At 39.6% G+C, this 22,549-nt stretch overlaps 1 protein-coding gene across 1 annotated transcript in view; it reads right to left on the reverse strand.

Moving 5' to 3' along the window:
• LOC114157886 (uncharacterized) overlaps nucleotides 1-22,340 on the reverse strand; it is a 42,453-nt gene extending 20,113 nt beyond the window's left edge. Inside the window, exons 1-26 of the mRNA XM_028039056.1 lie at nucleotides 19,926-22,340; nucleotides 19,679-19,740; nucleotides 19,401-19,430; nucleotides 18,160-19,286; nucleotides 17,793-18,034; nucleotides 16,998-17,050; nucleotides 14,431-16,514; nucleotides 13,855-13,983; nucleotides 13,732-13,766; nucleotides 13,308-13,460; nucleotides 12,254-12,382; nucleotides 12,047-12,085; nucleotides 11,082-11,207; nucleotides 10,868-10,994; nucleotides 10,161-10,331; nucleotides 10,042-10,076; nucleotides 9,737-9,901; nucleotides 8,474-8,608; nucleotides 8,316-8,354; nucleotides 8,102-8,242; nucleotides 7,030-7,115; nucleotides 6,771-6,794; nucleotides 5,579-5,922; nucleotides 4,275-4,574; nucleotides 192-401; nucleotides 62-96 (exon numbers count right to left, since the gene is read on the reverse strand). Of these exons, the coding sequence (XP_027894857.1) occupies nucleotides 62-96; nucleotides 192-401; nucleotides 4,275-4,574; nucleotides 5,579-5,922; nucleotides 6,771-6,794; nucleotides 7,030-7,115; nucleotides 8,102-8,242; nucleotides 8,316-8,354; nucleotides 8,474-8,608; nucleotides 9,737-9,901; nucleotides 10,042-10,076; nucleotides 10,161-10,331; nucleotides 10,868-10,994; nucleotides 11,082-11,207; nucleotides 12,047-12,085; nucleotides 12,254-12,382; nucleotides 13,308-13,460; nucleotides 13,732-13,766; nucleotides 13,855-13,983; nucleotides 14,431-16,514; nucleotides 16,998-17,050; nucleotides 17,793-18,034; nucleotides 18,160-19,286; nucleotides 19,401-19,430; nucleotides 19,679-19,740; nucleotides 19,926-22,250 (8,346 nt within the window). The 5' untranslated portion in view covers nucleotides 22,251-22,340. The remainder of the gene's footprint in view (nucleotides 1-61; nucleotides 97-191; nucleotides 402-4,274; nucleotides 4,575-5,578; nucleotides 5,923-6,770; nucleotides 6,795-7,029; nucleotides 7,116-8,101; nucleotides 8,243-8,315; nucleotides 8,355-8,473; nucleotides 8,609-9,736; nucleotides 9,902-10,041; nucleotides 10,077-10,160; nucleotides 10,332-10,867; nucleotides 10,995-11,081; nucleotides 11,208-12,046; nucleotides 12,086-12,253; nucleotides 12,383-13,307; nucleotides 13,461-13,731; nucleotides 13,767-13,854; nucleotides 13,984-14,430; nucleotides 16,515-16,997; nucleotides 17,051-17,792; nucleotides 18,035-18,159; nucleotides 19,287-19,400; nucleotides 19,431-19,678; nucleotides 19,741-19,925) is intronic.
• Between the last annotated feature and the right edge of the window lie 209 nt (nucleotides 22,341-22,549).

Consider the following 22,549-nt stretch of genomic DNA (forward strand, 5'->3'; position numbering starts at 1 on the left):
TTAGCATCCACATACAAAATATTGTGAACAAATATACAGAATAAGTAGTTTGAGGACTTACTTTTGGGGACATGATGATGCTATGACCAAGACAACCTGTGGTGAACAGTAAAAAACACCATCAGGAATCAGATTTTAAATGTATGACTTTATTTATTTATTCCCCCACACGTCAGATTAAGGTTTCTTACAAATCTTTTCTGGCTGCAGTAAACTTCCTATCCTCTCCCCGGCAGTGAGGCAGGAATCTACGCCAGCTGGTTGTTCTTTGACCATTTCCTCGGGCGCCACCGCCGCCGCCGCCGCCGCCGTTTGGATGGATGGTGACGTTTCAGTGGACTCGTCTGGAACGACGCCGACGCCGTTAGAAGGTGGATCCGTTAGGATCTTCTCATCGGGATCTAAAGGTAAGACAAAACTCAAGTTTTTAAGGAAGCATTGACACCAGATTTTATATTCCTACTGAGAAGCCTTTGCAAAACAATAAGGAGGCATTTTGAGGAGATACATTTATCCAAAAACAATAATAATTTTAAATTCGTTTTAACTAGTGCATCCCGCCATACTTACATCGGGGATATTCTGTGTTTTACAGGCTTAAAGTGCCATTTTATAGCACAATCAAAAAACTATGTTAACTTAAATTGTTTTTAAAAAGAGAGATAAGAGATAGAGATATAAATCTTTATTGTCATTGTCACAAGAACAACGAAATTTAAAAGGTGCCATCAGTCAGTGCATATGCTTAAAAACAAAAAATAACTGTCCCACAATTCACACACAATGTAAGAATTAACAAATAACTGGTAAAAAAAAACAACCAATAAATAAGAACAGCTACATTCTCACATACATCATTCATGATGATTAATGGTTGTTTTTGATTGCATTTAGTTTTGTTATTGCTATCGGGTAGAAACTGTCTCTGAGACGGTTGGTTCTTGTTCTGGTTGCTCTGTATCTTCTGCCTGAAGGCAGCAGTGTGAACAGAGAATGTCCAGGGTGAGAAGGGTCCTTTGTGATGTGTTGTGCTTTTCTTAGACAGCGGTCGCTGTGCAGGTCCTCCAGTGAGTGGTGAGGGCAGCCAATGATTTTTTGGGCTGTATTCACAACCCTTTGGAGAGCTTTCCTTTGAGCCGTAGTGCTGCTGTTATACCATACGCAGATACAGTAAGTCAGTATGCTCTCTATGGAGCACTTGTAGAAGGACACCAGCAGCGTCTCCTTGATGTTGTTCCTCCTGAGAACCCTCAGGAAGTTCAGTCTTTGCTGGGCCTTTTTTATCAGCTCGAAGGTGTTCATGTTCCATGTGAGGCCCTGCTCAATGTGGACCCCCAGGAAACGGAAATCAGCTGCCCTCTCCACACATTTTCCCCCAATGGTTAGTGGTGTAATGTCCGTTTTATTCCTCCTGTAATCTATTATGAGTTCTTTTGTCTTTGAGTTGTTGAGGAGCAGATTGTTCTCCCTGCACCACTGCAACAGCCGCTCCACCTCACCCCTGCAGGCGGACTCATCGCCTCCTGAGATGAGCCCCACCACTGTGGTGTCATCAGCAAACTTGATGATGGTGTTGCTGTGGTGGGCAGAGGTGCAGTCGTATGTGTGCAGACAATAGAGCAGGGGGCTCAGCACACAGCCCTGTGGAGAGCCAGTACTAAGGCTGAGGGCAGTGGATGTATGTTTTCCCACCCTAACTCTCTGCTGTCGGTTGGTCAGTAAGCTCAGAATCCACATGCAGGTGGAGTGAGGGAAGCCCAAGTCCCCAAGTTTGTCCACCAGTCTGTGAGGGAGGATGGTATTAAAAGCAGAGCTGTAGTCTACAAAGAGCATCCGCACATAGCTCCCCTGCTGCTCCAGATGTGACAAAGCAGCATGGAGGGCCGTGATCACAGCGTCCTCTGTGGATCTGTTGGCTCTGTAGGCGAACTGGTGGTGGTCAAAGCCAGGAGGGAGAAGTGCTGTGATGTGACCCCAGACCAGTTTTTCAAAACACTTCGTCACCACAGGGGTTAGTGCCACTGGCCGGTAGTCGTTGAGGCAGGAGATGTGAGGTTTCTTGGGTATGGGGACTATGGTGGAAGATTTCAGGCAGGATGGGACTGTAGACAGGGCTAGGGACTGGTTGAAGATCCTGGTGAAGACTCCAGCCAGCTGATCAGCGCAGTCTTTCAGGACACGTCCAGGGACGCCATCAGGTCCAGCAGCCTTCCTTGGGGTGACAGCCCGCAGTGTGCGCCTCACCTCGTGCTCCTCTACAACGAGGAGTGTGGTGTTGTGGGTTGCTTGGTGTTGTGGGTCGTTTGGTGTAGTGTGGCTACCTCTGTTGGCTTCACCTCAAAGCGGGCAAAGAAGAGGTTCAGCTCCTCTGCCAGCATGGCGTCACCTTCCGCAGCTGCGAGGTTGGTCCTGTAGTTGGTGAGATGCTGGATTCCCTGCCACACCTGCCTGCTGTTGTTGCTGTCAAGGTAGCCCTCTATCCTCCTCCTGTAGTCAGACTTAGCCATTCTGATGCCGCTCTTCAAGTTAGCTCGGGCTGTACTGTAGACAGTCCTGTCCCCAGACCTGAAGGCGGTATTCCTGGTCTTTAGCAGTCGTTGGACCTCCTGAGTCATCCAGGGCTTCTGGTTTGGGAATACCCGGATGTGTTTATCCACAGCTACAGTGTCAATACAGTTCTTGATATAGCACAGTACACTGTCTGTAAAAACCTCCAGGTCCTGATGTTCAAAAACATCCCAGTTTGTCCTGTCGAAACAGTCCTGCAGCTGCTGTGTCGCATCCTGGGGCCAGAATTTGATGGTTTTGGTGATGGTTGGAGCAGTTTTCCTGAGGGGGGCACAAGCAGGAATTAAATGCAGGGACAGGTGATCCGACTGACCCAGGTGAGGAAGTGGTCTAGCCCCGTAGCCTCGCTTGATGTTGGAGTAGACTTTGTCCAGAGTGTTAGCCTCTCTTGTAGCACACTTTACATGCTGGTGGAATTTGGGGAGAGTCGTCTTCAAGTCTGCATGGTTGAAGTCCCCCGCTATGATGTGCACAGCATCTGGATAGATGCTCTGCAGATGGCAAATGCTGCCATGCAAAAGTCCAATAGCTGTTTTAGCATTAGCATCCGGTGGTATGTAAACAGCGGTTACCATGACTACGGTGAACTCTCTGGGGAGGTACCGTACAGACCAAAAGTTTGGACACACCTTCTAATTCAATGTGTTTTTTTTATTTTCATGACTATTTATAAGGCAAGAAATCCCACTTATTAACCTGACAGGGCAGGTTGACCTATGAAGTGAAAACCATTTCAGGTGACGACCTCTTGAAGCTCATCAAGAAAATGCAGTGTGTGCAAAGCAGTAATCACAGCAAAAGGTTGCTACTTTGAAGAAACTAGAATATAAGGGGTGTTATGTTTATTGTGTATAATATTGCTAGTGTTATTAGTTGAAATACGCCACCTTGTGGTCACTTTAAGTTATTGTTTAAGTTAATAGTAGAAGAAGAATATGGACAGGAAGTGCTTTGCCCAGAATCAATGGCCGCTCCACACTCCTCCTAGTTCTTTCTTGGTGTTTGTCAAAGCATTGTCTGTGAGTATTACTTGGTAAAAACATTAAGACACCTGTAATGTTACATAATATGATGGTATTGTGTAAAGTTGTATGTTTATAGCCCGTTATTATTATGCTAATGAGTCCGTTTTCATATGCTAATTTTTGTTGCTAATCGCTAGCTAACATCCTCATTTCATTGAAAGTCAATGCCATGTTGGTCCTTTATTTTATTTGTATCACTCTGCAAAGCCTAGATTGTAATACATTGCATTTCTGTATGTTACAGTTTCACAAAAAAAGGAAGGAGAAGAAAATTATTGAACTATCACTGAAGTAAACTTTATTAACCAGTCATCGCCGTCAGGATTTTCTTCATCTTTCAAGATTGTTTAGCTGTTTGGATAGCTAGTGCGAGTATCTAGTGAGGCCAATAACAAGGGGTATTTTCAGGTGTTTTACATTTTTTTGTTTAGTGCATATTTCCACATGTGTTATTCATAGTTTTGATGCCTTCAGTGTGAATCTACAATGTCAATAGTCATGAAAATAAAGGAAACTCATTGAATTAAAAGGTGTGTCCAAACTTTTGGTCTGTACTGTATAATGGTCTGCATCTAACAGTCACATACTCCAGGTCTGGGGAGCAATGGCTGATGACAGTCGCTGTGTTAGTACACCAGGTGTTGCTCACGTACACGCAGAGCCCTCCTCCTCTGCTCTTACCGGAGTCCTTCGTTCTGTCATGGCGCTCTACTGTGTAGCCTGCTAGCTCGATGGCAGAGTCCGCTACATCTGGATGCAGCCAGGTCTCCGTGATCAGAAGACTACAGCTGTCCTTCACTGCGCTGTGAGATGCAGCCTGTAGTCTCAGTTCATCCATCTTGTTTGCAGGGGATCTGGCGTTCGAGAGAAACAGGCTGGGGAGCGGTGGTTTGTGTAGTTGCCTCCGTAGCCTATTTAGCACGCCGGCCCTGCAGCCCCGCTTCTGCTTTCTCTCTCTACGCCGCCGACGCTTCCTCCCTGCTGCAATGGTAAAAATGCTACATATAAGAAGTATTACTTAAAAGAAATTTGATTTCGGAATTTAACGCCTTGAAATTGGGCCTCCGTCTCTTTAAGAAACTCCACCTTCAGTAAGTGAGTCATCACAACATGGCTCCTATTAACCCTTTAATGTTTTTACCAGCGTTTCACTGATAAGTAGCTGCTATAATTAGCTCAGCAGATGAAGAGATCAACCAGGTGTTTGCTAATTGCTGCTGGCTAGTCTGAAGGAGCTAAGAGGGGGAGGAGCTGTGTCCTTGAAGGCAGGACTAGGCTCAACAAGGCATTTTACACAGCTGCATGGTTGCCATAGAGATTTAATGATTTCTCCAACATGCATGAAATAATCAAAGTAACACTCCAGGTATGTTTTTTGATTATAGCATGATGTAAAGCTCAGAAAAGCTGATTTTATGCAATACTGCTCCTTTAAAATATGTTTATGAATTCCTGATTTTTCCATAAGTGTGCTTAGCAGTGTTTCCATTTACCTTAAAATTGTGCAAATTGGAATTATGCTTAATGGAAACACAGTAATTTCGAAGAAAAACTCACATTTTCCAATTAACAAATATTGCATTAGGGTGACGTTTTAAATGTATCAAAATTTGTTTGTTTTTTTTTTTTTTTGCAAAACTGCAACAGAAACTTTTCACATCAAGCGAGTCACATGATCAACAACCGGATATTACTACTGGCAGAAATGACGAAGAAGATGACAGGAAAGTGGAAGGAGGAGGTTGGCTCTGCATGTTTTCTAATTGAAAAAAATTAGCTTTTGATCAAATGGAAAAACCACAATTGAAAAATGTTGACAAATTTTTGCACAAATTTGTAATAGAAACACAGCTAGTGTCTCTTTTTACATTTTCTATGCTTTTTGCAAATGACAAAAATTATCTTTTCAGTCTTTTATCACCTGCAAACACTTTTTCCTTAAAGTAATAATAAAAACATTGTCTAGTTTTAAATTGTGAACATACACTGTGCCCAGTCGACAGAGTTATCTGCTGCAGATGAAGTCTCCCTGCAGGGTTGACATTCTTCTTCTCTTGAATTTGCTTCAGCTTTGGAGTCCAGGACGACATCAGGAGGTTCAGATACTTTTACCTCCAGCTTTGAATCGGGTTTAGAAACCGTTGATTCGATTAAAGTCGGCGGTGCGGCAGAATTAACTCCTGCAACATCATCGCCTCGCGGCTCAGAGATTGGAAAATCCACCAGAGTTTTCAAGGTCGAAGGCTGACCACCGACTGCTGACGTCTCCGCCTCGAGGTTTATCTTGATCTCACTGGCCTCTTCCAGACGCTGCTTTAGATCCTTCACACTACAAATCACAAAAGACACATCAAAACTGCTAAATACTATATGATATAATAAAAGAATCCTTCCTGACTGAATATTTAAACATAATTAACTTTCGTTCTCATCTCCGATTCACAAAGTGATGCTAAAGCAATCAATATTTGTCATTTTATTGGTTTGATCTCTATTAAATAACTTTAAATTTTCTAAAAAGATGCAAACAAATTAGAGCTGCAACTATTATTTTAATAATTGATTATTCTACTGTTTTTCCTCACGATTAATCAATTATTCTGACGATTAATTGATTAATCGGGTATACAAAATGCATTCAGCCATTTTTTAAATTTAAAATTAGAAATACATTAACAGTGCAAATAGACAAATAGTTCTTCAATAAGAAAACGTCTTTGTCTAAATTGCGATAAACTAACTGGTAATTGGATCGCAAAAGGTGTTTAAAATTAGTTTTTGTTTATTTTTTTCTGCAAATTTGAAGTAGGTGAAGCTAAAACTATAAAACTTTGCCGCTTCAGGAGCATTTTTACAGACTCTGGTTAAATCTTAACGTAAATGTAAACTGTATATATATTTTGCATAATTTCGGGTTTAATTACTGTGTTGTTGCTTCAGCCAATTACCTTTTTTCTCTATATTCCAGTTAATTAATCAATTACTAAATTAGTTGGAAATACTTGAATAATTGATTGAAAACAATGAATCCAATAAATTACTTTAGCTTTAAACAAATAGTTTATGTTCTGAAAGATTTCTAATTGTTAGGAAAAATAAAATTTTAAGAATCAGGCCACTGACATCTTTACGAACTTCCTCTGCTTCACAAACACATAAAAAAATGTTAACACTCACCACTCAACACGTCCAATCTTTCCCCTGTAGGGATGAAATAAAAATAACTTGGTGACAAGATCCTTCCCAGCAGACTAGATCACTCTTAACACACAACAGAAATACCTAATAAATTATCTTTAGAGTCATCCCAATAGTTGGGGCGTCGGAAAAGGAAAATCGGGTCAAAAATCGGCATAAAAATGTTGCTGTGACAACATCCAACTTCAGAAACTGTGCCGTGTTTTTAATGTCTGGCTCTCAGCTACAGAAAACATACCAGGGATACGTAGCCAAAACTTTCCTCAAGGGCATCTCCTGCAGCACCTTCGTAGCACAACTGGGAGAAACCATTTCGATGCAAATCTGCGAGAAGAAATTAAAAATGTAAAATTATTTTATTTATTTTTCACTGCAAATGTTATGTACTCCTAAAAATTCACATTTTTTAAAAGGTTAGTCAAGTAAATGTAACTGACTACTTTGACACTCTGAGTCCTCAATAAATTCACAATAAAGTGACTTTGTGATTCATTTCACAATAACCAAACAAACTTTTAAAACTCATTAAGCATAATTTTTAAGACAGTTCCTGATTATAAAGTTCTTCTTTGCTAGACATCATCATTTGAGCTGTTTTTTCTGGGATTTATCCTAAATATACAACCTAAAATGCAAAAACAGAGCATCAATAAATAATTAAGTTAAAGACATGACCAGAAAACATACGCGTGATTTATATTTACGTATTCACACCTACAGATTGCACATTTTGAAATTAATTTATTGATTGAAGGCATTCAGCATCTTGAGCTATAAGTAATTCTGTTAAATCTGCCTACTTGATCTTCTAATTAAACTTCTATCTACAGGTAGTTGAGATAGACTTAAAGTTTTATTACAATATTTTGTGGTACTCTGGTAATAATAATAATAAAAGTGATGATAATAACTATTTATTACTTCTTTGATATAGCAAACATAGCATTTGGAAAAACATTCCCATTTGTAATAAAGTTCAATTTGTATCATTAAACTGCAAATTATAACTGCATTTAATCATATTTTCTAATTTATTGATGCTTTCGTTGAACAAACATTAAAACTAAATCCTGTCGACAGTTTAGGAAGTTTTAAATATCATTACCTGGAATTTATCATGAAAACAATAAAAATCATCATCAAAATAAGAAATTTATCACGTTAAATGATAAACGATAAATGCCAGTCCTTATTTATATCCAACAGGTAACAAATATCTTTGCTGGAAAATGATTAAAAATGGTTTAATGTTAAATATGAGAACATCAGAGGTTTATTGTGAAGAATGGAGGTGGGCTGAGTTGCTGTACCCTGTTGTTGAGCGGCACGAAGCTGATAAAACTGCCGATGGCAGCGACTTCCTTAATGATGCTCTCGATGAGATTCATATTCACTTCATAGATCTCCACGCTGACCAGACGCTTCTCCAGGGAGAAAAGCTTTGGAACGTACTGAAAACGCAAAACCAGGAGTTTGTTAAAGCAGATTGTTTTATTTGAGTATTTTTTAAAAATTCAAACTTACACCACTCGTCCATTTCATCAAAGTCCTGTACATCGTTTCCTGCATAAAATAAATGAAAAGTTAAATAGAATATAAAGAGAAATAAGCGTAAAGGTAAACAAAAACAAAGATTGCTGGAGGTTAAAGGTCAGAGAGCATCCTCAGATAATTTTCCATACCTCAGTGGATCCAGGATACATGTCCTCCAGCACCAAGTGGACGCTGAGAGTGCAGTTCCTGACAGAAACCGGCTTTTTCGCACAATCTGAGACGAAACTGCAGCATGCCTCCCAGTCGCAGAAGAACACAAAGGCCTAGTGGTGGAAGGCAGCAGAAAGAAAATGTGTTTAGGGTTATATTAAAACCCAAAGGTCAGTTTAAGAGACACAAGTCAATCCCAGCTCATGTTTCCCCAACTATATCTTAGAGAAATGCATACATTTCTGCAGAGCTTATGTTAATGTTGCTGCAAATGATTGTTTTTCATGTCTAACATGCTTTATTTGAGCATTTTCCTCATTATAGTTACTAATGTCTACTACACTGACTTTCCTTATAAACTAATGGAACTAGTTTCCGCTATTAGTGGAGCTAATTTTTTGTTTAGGGCTTTAGCAAATTACTAACTTTGAAAACGTTTAGCACACTTAGCTTCCCCTAAATTAATATTTCATGGTTAGTTTTAAAGAGCTACTTTACTCGGCTGTTTGGAAACTTTCAGTTGAAAAACCCGTGAAATAACATTTATTCTGTATCCAGAATGAATCGCTGTAAAACAGTAAACAGTTTAAAATTTACTGAGTCTGACCCTGGTCAATTAGGCTAAATCAATAACAAAGTTAGCAATAATCAATAGTTATAAAATCAAAACCATGAGTCATGTAGTGTTAGCTTCTACTAAATACCCTGTTGGAATAGAGCTTTAGCATTAAGCATCTGCTAAATATTGTCTTAGTATAGCACTTTAGCATTAGCTTCTGCTAAATACCTTGTTAGTATAGTTCTTAAGCATTAGCTTCTGTTAAATGCCCTATCGGTATAGCATATTAGCTTTAGCTTATAGCATTTTAGGGTTACTTTTTAAGTTTGAGGTGCCCACCACTGCCTTAATGTCATTTAGCCAACCATTATCATCCTTCAAAAGATTTAGACCATCTGTGCGGTTTCTCTCTGTACCGTGGGAGAGACCCGGTAAAGAAACTTGCGAGATCTAAGCAAAAAAAATTGTAGTAGAGATCTTTGCAGAGTTTGCTTGATTATCAAACATTACAATAATTAATCAAAAATCTCAAGTAAGACAGCAAAAACCCAACAGATGTCTATTTGAGAAACAACTTGTTGCATGTTATTTCATCTTTTGTCAAACAGGAAAGCTAATAAAAACAATAATAGGGTTTGACTTTTGTGCAACAGGCAATCAGTCTGAAGGAAGAGCTCCTTACCCTTCTCTGCAGCGGTAGCACTAAGATGTTGTAGTAGAGAGTCTGCAGGTTCTGTTTGGGGAAATAACGCCACACCAGCTTCGCTACATCCTCATGTTTGTATTTTCCTTCTGGTAAACCCGTCAGCATGACAGTGAAGAACTCAGAGCCTGGGTGGGGAGTCGTCTACGGGACGTCAAGTTCAGAGAAAATCAGAAAAACCAAAGACAAAGAAACACGTCTGTTCATTCATAAACACTGATTTAGAAACGCTTTCAATGCCAACAGTAAGATTCTGATTTCTTATACAGGAAATGGAGCCTCACCAAAATGTCCTCTTCTCCTTGGACCGTCAGAAAACCTAAAATTGAAGTTAGAAAAATAAACACAATCGGGGAAAGTCTCCAACAGAGAGCCTGGTGTGTCTGCATCTTGATTCTCTTACTGGGGATGTTAAACCAGGGACACACAGTTGGGAAGACGTAGGGCGGGGTCATCATGGTGACCCAACACGGCGCCGTGGTGCCCTGAGGAACGCCAGATTTCATATCTGGGATTCCTGCATCAGGTAAGATCTTCTCACTGTCTGGCAGAGCTTTCAGTGGCAGCTTTGGTACTGCACAAACGACAACAACATCATAGAGAGTGTTTGGTTACTTTTGTAGAAAAACTGAAATTTGTAGAAAGTTAAACTTTTTCTTTTGTTTCAAATGATTGTGTTAATCCATTCAAATAACACTTTAAAATGTTTCTTGACTGAGGCACTTTTTCAACAGTAATTTAAATGCAGCTGTGTTTCCATTAACCATGTAGTTTGGCAAATTGGAATTACAAAAAGAAATTTGGTTAATGGAAAGTTTTTATAAAAAAGTTTTGCCTCTAGGATGAAATGGAGTTTTTCTGGTTGTATCTAAATTAGTTTATTTCACAAAACTGCAATTGGAAACACTTTTTTTGCAGCATCACACAAGTCATTTGATCAACAACCTGATGTTACTACTGGCGGAAACGACAAAAAAAAGATGACAGGATATTTCTCATAAAAATTTTTTCTCTCTTTTTCTGCTTTTTATTGCCTTTGTCTCTTTAAAACATCTGGAAATTAAAAATCTTTAGCACATTTCAATCAACACTTAAGCTTTTATGCCTTACGCTGTGATTTCTTGAGGCTTCTTGGTATTTTCAGCCTGTTGACTGTGTGGACGAAACCCAGTCTCATCAGGCTGCACCAAACGCCGAGGCGATCTGCATCGTAAACCGTCTCGAATTCAACAAAAACCTAAAAAAAAACAACAAAAAATCAGAGATAAATCGATTAGGTCCTCCTCTCTACATGGATTTGAATATAAACATTTAAATTTAATACCTTGTTAAGCAGAGGCAGGAAGTTTCTCACATGACCGATTTTTCTCAAAGCTTTCCTGAGATCCGTGATGTCGCTTGGTGAAATGTTCTGGATGTAGATTATACTGGTTCCATCGTCTCTCATGTTCTGTCAGCGACAGCCGGAAGAACGTTAAAACAACCACATACATCTGCTTTTCCTCCATTTTTTACTGGTGGTGCTGGTGTTTAGCCCCAGATCTTAAATAAACTGGTATTTTTACGTCATTTCTACAGAGAAAAGGTTTCTCTTTACCAACCTCCCAAACCAGTCTGTTTATTCCAATCATCCTTCTTGCATCTAATATGTTTTTATTAGTAGTATAGTTATTAATCCTTCTTTTTCACTCGGATTGAGTCAACTGCCCCTTTTTATTTTTGTTGTCTTTTTGTAAAAAAAAAAAAAGTAGAGCTGAATGACATTAGCAAATATTGACATAGCAATTTTTTTCCAACTTTGTGATGAATTTATCACAAAATAAAAATTAAAGAAATTTTCAACAGATGTCTTTAATACAACCCCACAGCTGTCAAATTGTTGACAACTAACAATGATCCAAACTCTTTTTGTTTTAAGTTTTAATGTCTATTTGAGCAATTCTAATTTTTTGTGCTGAACAGCATCTGCAAATATTGCAGTAACAATATTAGTTGCCATTTTTTCTTCTTTCACTGTTATGTGTTTACACTAGAATGAAAAACATAAGTTTATTACTTGGCATGTATTAACCAACAGGTTTTTATATCTTATCCTCCTTTAAAAAAATCTTTACACATGTTTGTACAAGTTGGATTTCTTGGAAAATGTAATGTTGTTGCAGCTGCCAAACTGAGCAAGGGTGTTCTTACTTTTCAGGGTCAAACAATGAAGGCAAAACTAGACAGTTCAGTAGCATTAGATAAGGATGCAGCGAAACAAAGTCATCCAAGAATGTTTGGGTTACTTACGAGAGGCGTTATTCCGATGAGAGATTTATAAAACCCAAGCTGAAACAAAAACAGAGCAAAAATACAACTTTACAGCACCTTTAGGTTATTTCTGGGGTATAATGCTGTTTAAATTAAGTTTTTTTTTATGACAGGTAAATAGACATTTGACAGTATTAGTAGTTTGACAGGACTAAGGGAAAGTATTTTAATTTTTTTAATACTTACTGGTGTCATTAACATGTTTGATTCCACGATCTGGAAGAAGAGCTTCTTCGATCTGAAAGTAAGATGGCCGTGCACTGCCGCGTAGACGAGGCCAACCACTGACCGCACATTTGGCATGAGCACAAAAGCCTGAAAGAATTTTAGAAAACAAAACTCTATGAAAATTATTTAAAAAAAATAAAATAAAAATGTACACCTTTTACAAATTTAGTCTGTTTTTGCTTAAATTTAACACTCATTTGATCATATTTTGATACATGAGACAATAATAACCAAAGTACAGTTATCAGTTGATGATAGAAGCCATTCAAATCAATCGTACCCTGTGTAAAAAAATGACAGCAAACATGCCGGAGTTCCGCTTCGGTTTCTAGGTAACGGGCTGGGCTGGCTGGGGTTGCTAGGTAACGGGCTGGGCTGGCTGGGGTTGCTAGGTAACGGCGCAGTGCCAGTAAATGTGACTTAAAATTCCGGAGGTTTTTCAAACGACTTAATTTCCAGACACCAAAAAATATCAACTGGTGATTTGTTTGTTTTTTTAAGAGCTTGGGCTGCTTTTATAAGCAGTTCAGACCCAAATAGAAGTACAAAAACTGTACGAAATGTGAATTTTGCATAAAAAAACAGAACTTGTCTAGTAACTTGAGCCAATATTCACAAACAGAGTAAACATAGAACAGTAGCGAATCTTCCTGGGAGTGCCTGGCCAGTTTAAACATACAGAAACCTACAGAACAAGCACAGCAGCCCTCACTTCAATCAGCTGAGGCCAAAGTTCATGATTAAACAATAAGAAACAGACTGGGGGAAAAAAGTTGAAAAACCCAAAAGAACAAAAGATATTGCCAAAAAACATCTTGATACTCAAAACCTTAGAAAAATTACTGTCTACATTCACAGAGATGGACACACTCCTGCTGATGGTTTAGCTAATTATTAGCTTGGCTTTTTAACGCTATTGCTAACTTTTAAAACGTTTAGCTCACTTTGCTTCCACTAAGACATCCAGAATGATGAGTTTCAACCAAACACAAAAACACAACCAGGTGCTTACCATGCCTGTCTGAGGGATAACGTAGATGTTGTCGTGTGCGTATTGAAATTCAAATTTACAGAGCACGTTTACAACTTCCTCCTCAGTGTAGGAGCCGCCATAATCCACAGGAAGGTTTGCTATCCACAGTAGTGTTGAGTTGAGAGCATAAGGCTGGAAGAAAAGAATAAAATTAAAGAAAAAGTGGTTGTTAAAAAAGCTGAGAAGGCAAAAAAAACCTGAAAAAAATGCTCAACATCAAAATTAAAAACATAGTTGAAACTTCAATGATTAATTTAGATAATTTACATGGACAAAAAAGTCATTTGGCTCAATGTTTTGATTCAGGCTCATGTACTAAATGAAGTTTTAGGATCATTTTCATCAATACTACAAGCTACATTAACAACCTAAAGGGTAAATAAATCGAGAAAATAAATCTTACTTTGGACGACAGGATGATTCCTGCAGGAACACACTCTAGATGAGGGTCAAAACAAAAATAAAACTTTAAAAATCAAAAGAAACGTTCTGTATATTTTTTAAAAAATACAAACGGGTTTCTTACTGAAATTGTGTAGCTTCAGGTAACATCCAATCCTCTCGCCAACCGTCACAGAGGACTCAACGCGGTTCGGAGCAGCAGCTGCTGCGTTTGGAAAACAGGCGGCCGGGTTCTTCTGGGCCAGAACATCAACTTCAGAAGAGAAATGATTAGCACAGAGGACAAGCAATTTTAAATATTACAGAAATTAAATTTGAGTGAATCATTTTTATTTTCGAGGAGAGAAGAAAAATAAAAATACTGTGGATTTTTTCTAAAATCTTTTAGGGCAGGGGTGTCTAACGGTTATTTGTGGCCCCATGACTGACTTTGTGCAGAGCCCCCCCCTCAAAAAGTTAAACCCCTGTTTGTTTCAAAGTTGCCATTGACTAATGACGAGTGGATCATCATAAAGTGTCGTCGGTTTTTAAACCAGTCATTGTTTTTCCTTACTTTGACACTGCAATGTTGTTTTTAATGTTTGTTGTTTTATTTTCCTTCTACTCGTGTAAATGACTTTAAATTGCCTAATTCAAGCACTCACAAAATACCTGGCTCATATGGTGAAAAAAAATTACAAACAGGTAATTTCCAGCATACCTTTTTGATTATTTTTGTCGTCCCCTTCAGTTTTTTGCAATGCATCCAAAGGCGTCTCAGCAGAGCTTCCTGCAGACTGCGGTTGAGGCTCCAGCCGTTTGCCATTGGTCTTCAGGTTTAGCACTGCCAGGTCTGCAGTTTCTTGAGTTGTTATTGTTGTCTGTTGACTCGGCTTTGGATCAGCAGGTTTATCTGGACTGGTGATAACTTCACTGCCTGGTTGAGGATGTTCAGGTTTAGCTGGGGAGGCATTTCTAGCGGTCACTTCATCTTCTTTGGTCTCCAGAAAATAATTTTTTCTTTTCATCGCATTATCATCTGCAATAACGTCTGTTTGTTTGCTTATTTCAGTTGTTGAAACATTTGCCTTCACAAGGCAAGCAGTGTCTTTTAAGATGAAGGCAGATTTGTCAGAATTGTCTGTTTTTGGAGTTTGACAAACCGCAGAGATATCTTCTGACATCGTCCGCTTGGATGACACGTTTATGTCCTCTGATGAAGTTTCTTCTTCTTCTTGGCTGATTTGTAACTGACTTTTATTGGTGTTAAATTGTAAGGTCTTTGCTTTAGAAATCTCAGGTTTTGAAATCTGACAATCACCTGGACTGTTTTCCACCATTGGCATTGTGGATGTAATGACTGACACAGAAAGGGAGGGTTCAGATACTTTGACGTTCGCTTGATCACATTTACTAAAGTTTCCAAAGGCCGTTCCTGAAAGTTTTCCCACTTTACCTCCTGAGAGACATCTAGTGGTTTCATCCAGCTCTTTATTTGTAGATATATTTGGAGCCTTGACCTTCACTTTTGCAACCATTTTTTTCCCTTTCATTGCTTTAGCAACAGTCTTCTTTAGCATTTTTCCAATCTTGGTTCTTTCTTTAACTGCAACTTGAGAGTCTTTGCCTTTTTTAAAAACTTTAGTTGCTGGTTTGTTTCTTCTGCCTCCTGAATCATGTTTCTTTCCGAGGCTTTTGGACTTCTTGGAATCTGGATCCATTCTTGGTTGGACTTTTGGCAAAGTTTTGTCCGAGGTTTCTTGAGTTTTGAAGATCGTCTCCTGAGCCTGAAGTGGATGTGTTCTGGTCACCACTTTACCAATCAGCGGCTTAGTCTTTTTCAGTTCTGGATCCAAAACATTTGAAGTTTTCCGTTCATCTCTGAGAGAATCTTCAACTTTTGTTAGCTTAGCGACTCCAGAACATTTAGTAGTTTTACATAGAAGTGTATCTGAAGAGGTTTTTGAAGCCTTAACTTTTACTTTTGTGACCATTTTCTTTGATTCAGCAACAGTCTTCTTTAATATTTTTCCAACCTTGCTTGTGTCTTTCACTGCAACTCGAGTTTCTCTGCCTTTTTTGAAAACATTAGCTCCTGCGTTGTCTCTTGTGTCACCTGAATCAGGACTCTTTCCAAGGATTTTGGACTTCTTCGATTCTGGATCCATTTTTTGTTGGACTATTGGCAAAGTTTTGCTTGAGGTTTCTTGAGTTTTGATGATTGTCTCCTGAGCATGAAGTGGATTTGGTGCGGTCACCATTTTACCAACCAGTTGAAGATGTGAAGCATTTGAAGTTTGTTGTTTATTTCCCAAAGAATCTTCAACTTTTATTCGTTTAGCTACTCCGGCACATTCAGCAGTTTTATCCAGAGGTTTACTTGCAAATGTTTTGGAAGAATCAAGCTTTATTTTGGTGATTGTTTTCTTTTCTTCATTTGATTCAGGAATAATAATCCTCCTTATCCCTTTAACTTTAGTCTTTTCTTTAACAGCAGCTTCACAATCTTGATCTTTTCTGAAAACTATAGGTCCACTTCTTCGATTTGAGAGGCCAAAATCAGGGCTTGTTTCCAGACTTCTGAACCTCAAGGAAACTAATTCTTTCAACGGCTCTTTTACTGATACAACTGACTTCAAAGCCTGTGTTTTTTGCGAGTAAGTTTTGGATTTGGAGACGTGTGTTCCTTTGGAAGATAAACGTTTTGCTTTTTTCACAAGTTTATGATGCAAAGACAAAAGCGTTTTTATTGGAAGATGGTCCAAGCTCTCAGATGAACCCAGTTCCTTGGTATCCCCAGATCTTCTGTCAAAGAGACAAACAAAAATACATTTAAGAAGTCAAACAAAAAAAGCATTTATTTTCCTGCAAACTTATATGATATTACGCTGTTGTACAAACAGCTACCCAAACCTTGGAGCCACCAAAAAGGCCTTAATCAAGTAGTTAGTATCAAACAAAGGGTGAATGAGTGGCATTGACAACATAAGAGCTCAGAACCACAATAAAACAAAAGACATGGTTATCTTTGCTTCAGATCTATTATTCATAGTGAATCTATCCAGAAACGTTTAGCTTTAAACCTTTAAAGGGGTGGAGGATGAGTAGAAGTCTAAATATAAAATAAATTTGGGTTTTTAAATAGACATTAATCCAGAAGTGGTCTTCAATGTGTCAGCATCTGGTGATACAAGTTAAAGTGGAAGAATGAAAAAATAAATTTTGGTAACTCTTACTGCATAATTCATAACATTATTGAACTGAAAAAAAGCCACAATCATAACTTACAGTTTATGATGTTTTCTTCTATGTTGTGAGGTGATGGAGAGGGCCCTCTTGTCCTGTTAACATAACACATTGTAAATGGATCAGATTAGTGAAAATACAATCTACAGCCAAATTCAGAAGTTTTGGGAGTGACGCAAATGTTCTTTTGAGGGTTTAGGAAAAGGCAAACTGCTTGTTTTTACATTTGATCCATTTGGATCTTCACACTAAACGCAATAAGCTTCACACCTGAGAGGTTTGCGCCAGCCTCTCATTGTTGATCATTTTACCTTTTGCATAATTTCAGTCTGTCCTTGATGTTTTTATTGGACCTAGCTAGCTTCTTACAGAGGCAAAGATTTTTCAACAATGAGCTTGTGATGAAATTCGCCCATATCCCACTACTGCTAATGTTGACAACAAGCTCCACACAGGTGGAAACAAAATTTTCTAACATTTGCTGGAGATGTTTTGATATACCTTCACTTCAGGATTGGGAAACTGTTCCGTCAGGTCCAACAGTCTTGATTTTATCTGGCCACCTTTGTGGTTGTATTACTAAACAAAATTAGGTTAGCTCCTTTTGAACCAGCGGAAAGTTATGTTTTAAAATATAGGGTTGAAAAATACAAATTGTATCCATTTCTTGTAGAATAATCTAAAACGATACATATGGTCAACTCCAAATCTGAAGCCCTTGAATTTTGAACTATTTGCATCCCAGCCAAATTTTTAGCAATTGTTTTAGGCTACAAAAATGTAGGAATGATGAAGCTAACATATCTTAGCTTGATGAACTCAAAGATGCACACCAACCTTGGTCTTTTTAGAAGATCTTGCATGTTTCTGCTCGAGTTTGGACAATGTTTTTGTGGAAGATGGTGATAACCGTCTTCCACTTGATGAATGTGTTAAGACCTTTCTCCTTTTGTCCTGTGAGGGTAATCCTAATGATGACTGTGAGCAATCCTGATTCTTTGCAAGTTCAGCCAGTAAAACAGGAACCATTAAATCTATGACGTCTTTGATGTTGGACTGTCCTGAGGCAGACTCGATAGCTAGAAGGAGAATGCATGAGAAAGTATTAGCATATTATTATTAGCATCTATCTAGAGACACTCTACAAGTAAAGACATTGCTAACACTTTGATTTTAGAGATTCAACAATGTTTCCAGATCAAACCTGAATTTTCCAGCAGCCGCTTCGTCAGGACCCGTACACTGCTGGACTTCTTATTCTGACAGGATGGCTCTCCTTCTGGAGACGCATGTCTCTTGCGGTTTCTCCTTAGACATGACGCTTCCTCATCACTCTGCTTTGACAGGAATTGTTGCTCCTCTCTTTCAAGGAATGATTCACGTTTTCTTGTTGGTGACCATCTTTTATCATCATTCCTTCTTGGGGATGAATGTCGATCATGGTACGTTGGTGGTGACCAATATTTGTCGTCGGACCGTCTTGGCGGAGACCGGTGCTTGTCGTCGCACCGTCTTGGCGAAGACCGGTGCTTGTCGTCGGACCGTCTTGGCGGAGACCGGTGCTTGTCGTCGGACCGTCTTGGCGGAGACCGGTGCTTGCCGTCGGACCGTCTTGGAGGAGACCGGTGCTTGTCATAAGTACTAACATCTGTCCTTCTTTGTGGTGACCACAGCCTGTCATTAGACCTAGAGGAGTGTTGGTCATGGCTCATCACTGGTGACCGTCTTCTGTTGCCACTTCTTCTGGGTGAGAGTTGCTCACCATTGCTTGTTGGGGACCACCTTGACTGGCGCTCAAGGAATCTCTTTGACCCCTCTTTCGGATCATTTCTTGGTGACGATCTTCGCTCACAACTTCTTCCTTGAGACAACTGTCGTTCATGGTTCCTTCTTGGTGAAATTGATCCCTTATTCATTCTCTTTGGTGAGGACCGTTTCTCATAGCTTCTTGAACGTGATCGATAACCAGAACGATTATAACGTGGGGAGCAAGAGCGAGACCTAGACCTTGAGGTGCGGTATTGCAGCCTGTGTTGGGAGTAACTACCGTTGGAGTGGTTTTTTCTATCTCTTGAGCCATGGTGGATGGGGCTGTACGAACGGGAACTGGAGCCAGTACTGGATCTGTTTTTGCTATGTCCTGATCTACTGCTGTATTTGTGCTTTCCATCTCTTGAGCTCCTCCGATGACGTGGACTGTATGAGCGGGAACGTGAACGGCTGATGGATTTGTCGCGTCCATCTCCTGAGCTGGAACAAGTGCCGCTGTTTGAGCGGGAACGATAATGTAGGGAGGCTCGGGTTAAAGTCCTAGAACTTTTAATTGCATCCCTAAAACGATTAGTGAACAAGAATCAAATCAATCATTTGAAAAAAGAAACTTGGCAATGAGAAATACTTGTTTTTGTTTTTGTTACTGCTGCAAATATTTGAAAAAGAAATTACCTTTGCACTTCCTCATCCCAATGAGGGTATCTGTGGGAGAAAAAACAGAAATCAACAGCACATTCAAAGAAAGGTACTGTAAACTTTTTCTGAAATAACATAATGTCTCAAAAGCCCACCAGCATTGTAGGTTAAAGGAGAAAAATTAAACATTTATATTTAAAATGTATTTCTTAGGTGTAAATCAAAAACAAACAATACTCCAGAAAACCCATTACACAGTCCTTTACCTTTCCAAAAACTTAAAATATTTCTTAAAAACGGCTAAATGTACTAACTGGTTGCGAAGGCGGTTGCAGTTCGCATGGTGTTGGTTGCTTGTCTGGTGGGTAACCCAATCCTAAAATAAACAGCAACAAATAAAGTCTTGTGTTGACATTTTGTTTGCAAAACAAATTGAGATGCAGAGACATTTAAAATATTTTCAATTTAATGCCTGACAGATGACTGAAATAATTAAGTTACTAGCAGTTAGGAATTGCTATTATGAAAGAGGAGGTGATAAAAAAAACCATACACACTTACCTTTAGTTGAGGGCATTCTTTGTTACATAAAGAGCAGATGTGCGGAAATCTTCCTGGCATAATTGCTGCATAATCACGCCTCACACCAAGGGATGGCAGATCCTTAGAGGACGCAGTCTTGGCCGGAGGTGGAGGTGGAGGTTTAGAAGATGGCACCTGAGCATTGTTATTTGCTTTAATGACTGGCTGAGACTGAGAAACGACAGATGCAGAGTTCTTGGGTACAACTGTTGAAGGTAGAACGACATCGAAGACTTGTGGCATTTTGGGAATGTAAGGTGATTGAGAATCCGGTTTTGCGGCAGAAGACACACCAGGCTGCAAATCCTTCAGAATCTGCAAAATTTTCTGAATATTGGTTTTCTGTAGCACTTGCAGATTCATCGTTGAGTCTGCAATATTTGATCCTTGCCCTTGAATTTTATTTTCACCACTGGATGTAGCATATCTGGTTTCATGTTGGGGAACTGACTGCGCCGTGTGGTTTTGCTGGGTCTCCAGTTTTCCAGCTGCATTCCACTTTGAAAAGGCCGCAACATTCAGTTGGTTGAAAGCAGCAGCAGATACGTTCTGGTCATATGAAGAAACCAAACTGCTGTTCTTCAACTCTGCCAACCTTAGCTGTGGTGCTTCTTTGCCATCCTTTCCACCAACCCCAGCTGCACTGTGAATGTTCCTGACAGATGTATTCTCAACATGTGGCATTTTGGGAATGAAAGGTGATTGAGAATCCGGTTTTGCGGCAGAAGACACACCAGGCTGCAAATCCTTCAGAATCTGCAAAATTTTCTGAATATTGGTTTTCTGTAACACTTGCAGATTCATTGTTGAGTCTGCAATATTTGATCCTTGCCCTTGAATTTTATTTTCACCACTGGATGTAGCATATCTGTTTTCATGATGGGGAACTGACTGCGCCATATGGTTTTGCTGGGTCTCCTGTTTTCCAGCTGCATTCCTCTTTGGAAAAGCCGCAACATTCAGTTGGTTGAAACCAGCAGCAGATACGTTCTGGTCATATGAAGAAACCAAACTGCTGTTCTTCAACTCTGCCAAGCTTAGCTGTGGTGCTTCTTTGCCATCCTTTCCACCAACCCCAGCTACATTGTGAATGTTCCTGACAGATGTATTCTCAACATCTGTAATAGATTTTCCAGTATATCCACAGTCATACAGTTTAACTGGTTTAATAATCATTTTTGGGTCATCATTGGGCGTTCCCGTTTGTCCAAAACCAATGGAATGGATCATTCCACTCACCTGGTTCGGTTGAGTTTGAAGCAGTCTAGTTTGATTGATTCTTGGAGGCGGCACAGCAACAAAAGAACCTTTCTGGTCACCTGAAGAACCCAAATCACCACTTTTTATTTTAGTTAAAGTTGGGAGTGGCCCCTCTTTACTGCTGGTTTGAAAGTTATCCATCAGCAAAGAGTTCCTCTGAATGTTCCTACCAATTGCGGCATCTACCTCTGCAGAACCAGCAGCAGCATGCTCATTTTTAATCATTTTCACTGGATGAAGAAGAGTAGATGAAGACATTTTGTCCGGAAATATTCCTGGCTTTCCAAAATTCACCGCATTTACTCCTGTTGTGCTTGCAGTGGGTCGAGTCATAGAGTCGGAGTTAGACCGAACTCCAGGTGCAGTCCTCGTGGCCTTTTTCATGCGAATGCTTTGTAAGAGGTAGGGCAAGTTCTCAGCAGTAGTCTGCTCTTCAGAGTAATTTAGAAGTTCGTCCAGGTCCTCTTTCTCTAGTCCGTAATTTTCTAAAATGTTCCCAGCCAATTGTGGATTACAGTCAAAGTAACTGGGTTGAGAAGAAACTCTTTGATCTTCTGCTCGAGTGGCATAACCAGACACATTTGATGCCAATTTCGAGAAATCTTCGGTCGCACTCTTGTGGTCTGGCATAAAGTTGTAGGAGCTACAGCTGGTGCTCGACAGTTGATGCCCATATGAAGCTGACATCTTTGGGGCTGAAATGGATGAGGTTTCTTTTTGGGCGATAGTAAAGAAAGCACACTGATCTATAGGTTGGTGTTTGATCTCCTCTCTGAGGGGAATGTTGAAGGTACTTTGCGAATTTGTCAGATAGCTTTCAGGCCTGTAGTTGCTAATTGGCAAAGAGAATGGCTTCGTTTCTCTTTCCTTAGACGAGGTAGGAGTCCCAGAAGACGCTCCAGGGAAGGTAAAGCTGGATTCAGGTCCAACGTTTGGTGTTGTTCTCCAAGGAGCTCTCTCAGTTTTCACACTGAAGAGACCAGTTTGCCCCTGGGAGGCATTCTGTGTCCCAGGCGATAAAGGATTGTACATGAGATAAGACATAAGGAAGGTAATGTTTCTCAGAGGTCTAGAGAGTTATGTGGTGAGGTAGCTCTGCTATCAATCACCAACAAGAACAATGTTCTTTAACAACCAGTGCAGGATGCAGTCTGTCCTCGAAATCCCTGGAAGAGCCCATTTAGACCCATGAAGAAGTCCTTTACCTTACCTTCAGCAGGTAAGACAGGAGGCACCAAACTGAAGACAGCAAAAGCAAAAAAAGTAGGTTACTAAAAAGAAGCAAGTGCAGAAACTGGTGAAATCAGAATAAGAAACTCGTATAGATACATTGCATTAAAATA

This window comes from Xiphophorus couchianus, chromosome 14 (assembly GCF_001444195.1).
Source record: "Xiphophorus couchianus chromosome 14, X_couchianus-1.0, whole genome shotgun sequence".
In the NCBI taxonomy this organism is placed as follows: Eukaryota; Metazoa; Chordata; class Actinopteri; order Cyprinodontiformes; family Poeciliidae; genus Xiphophorus; species Xiphophorus couchianus.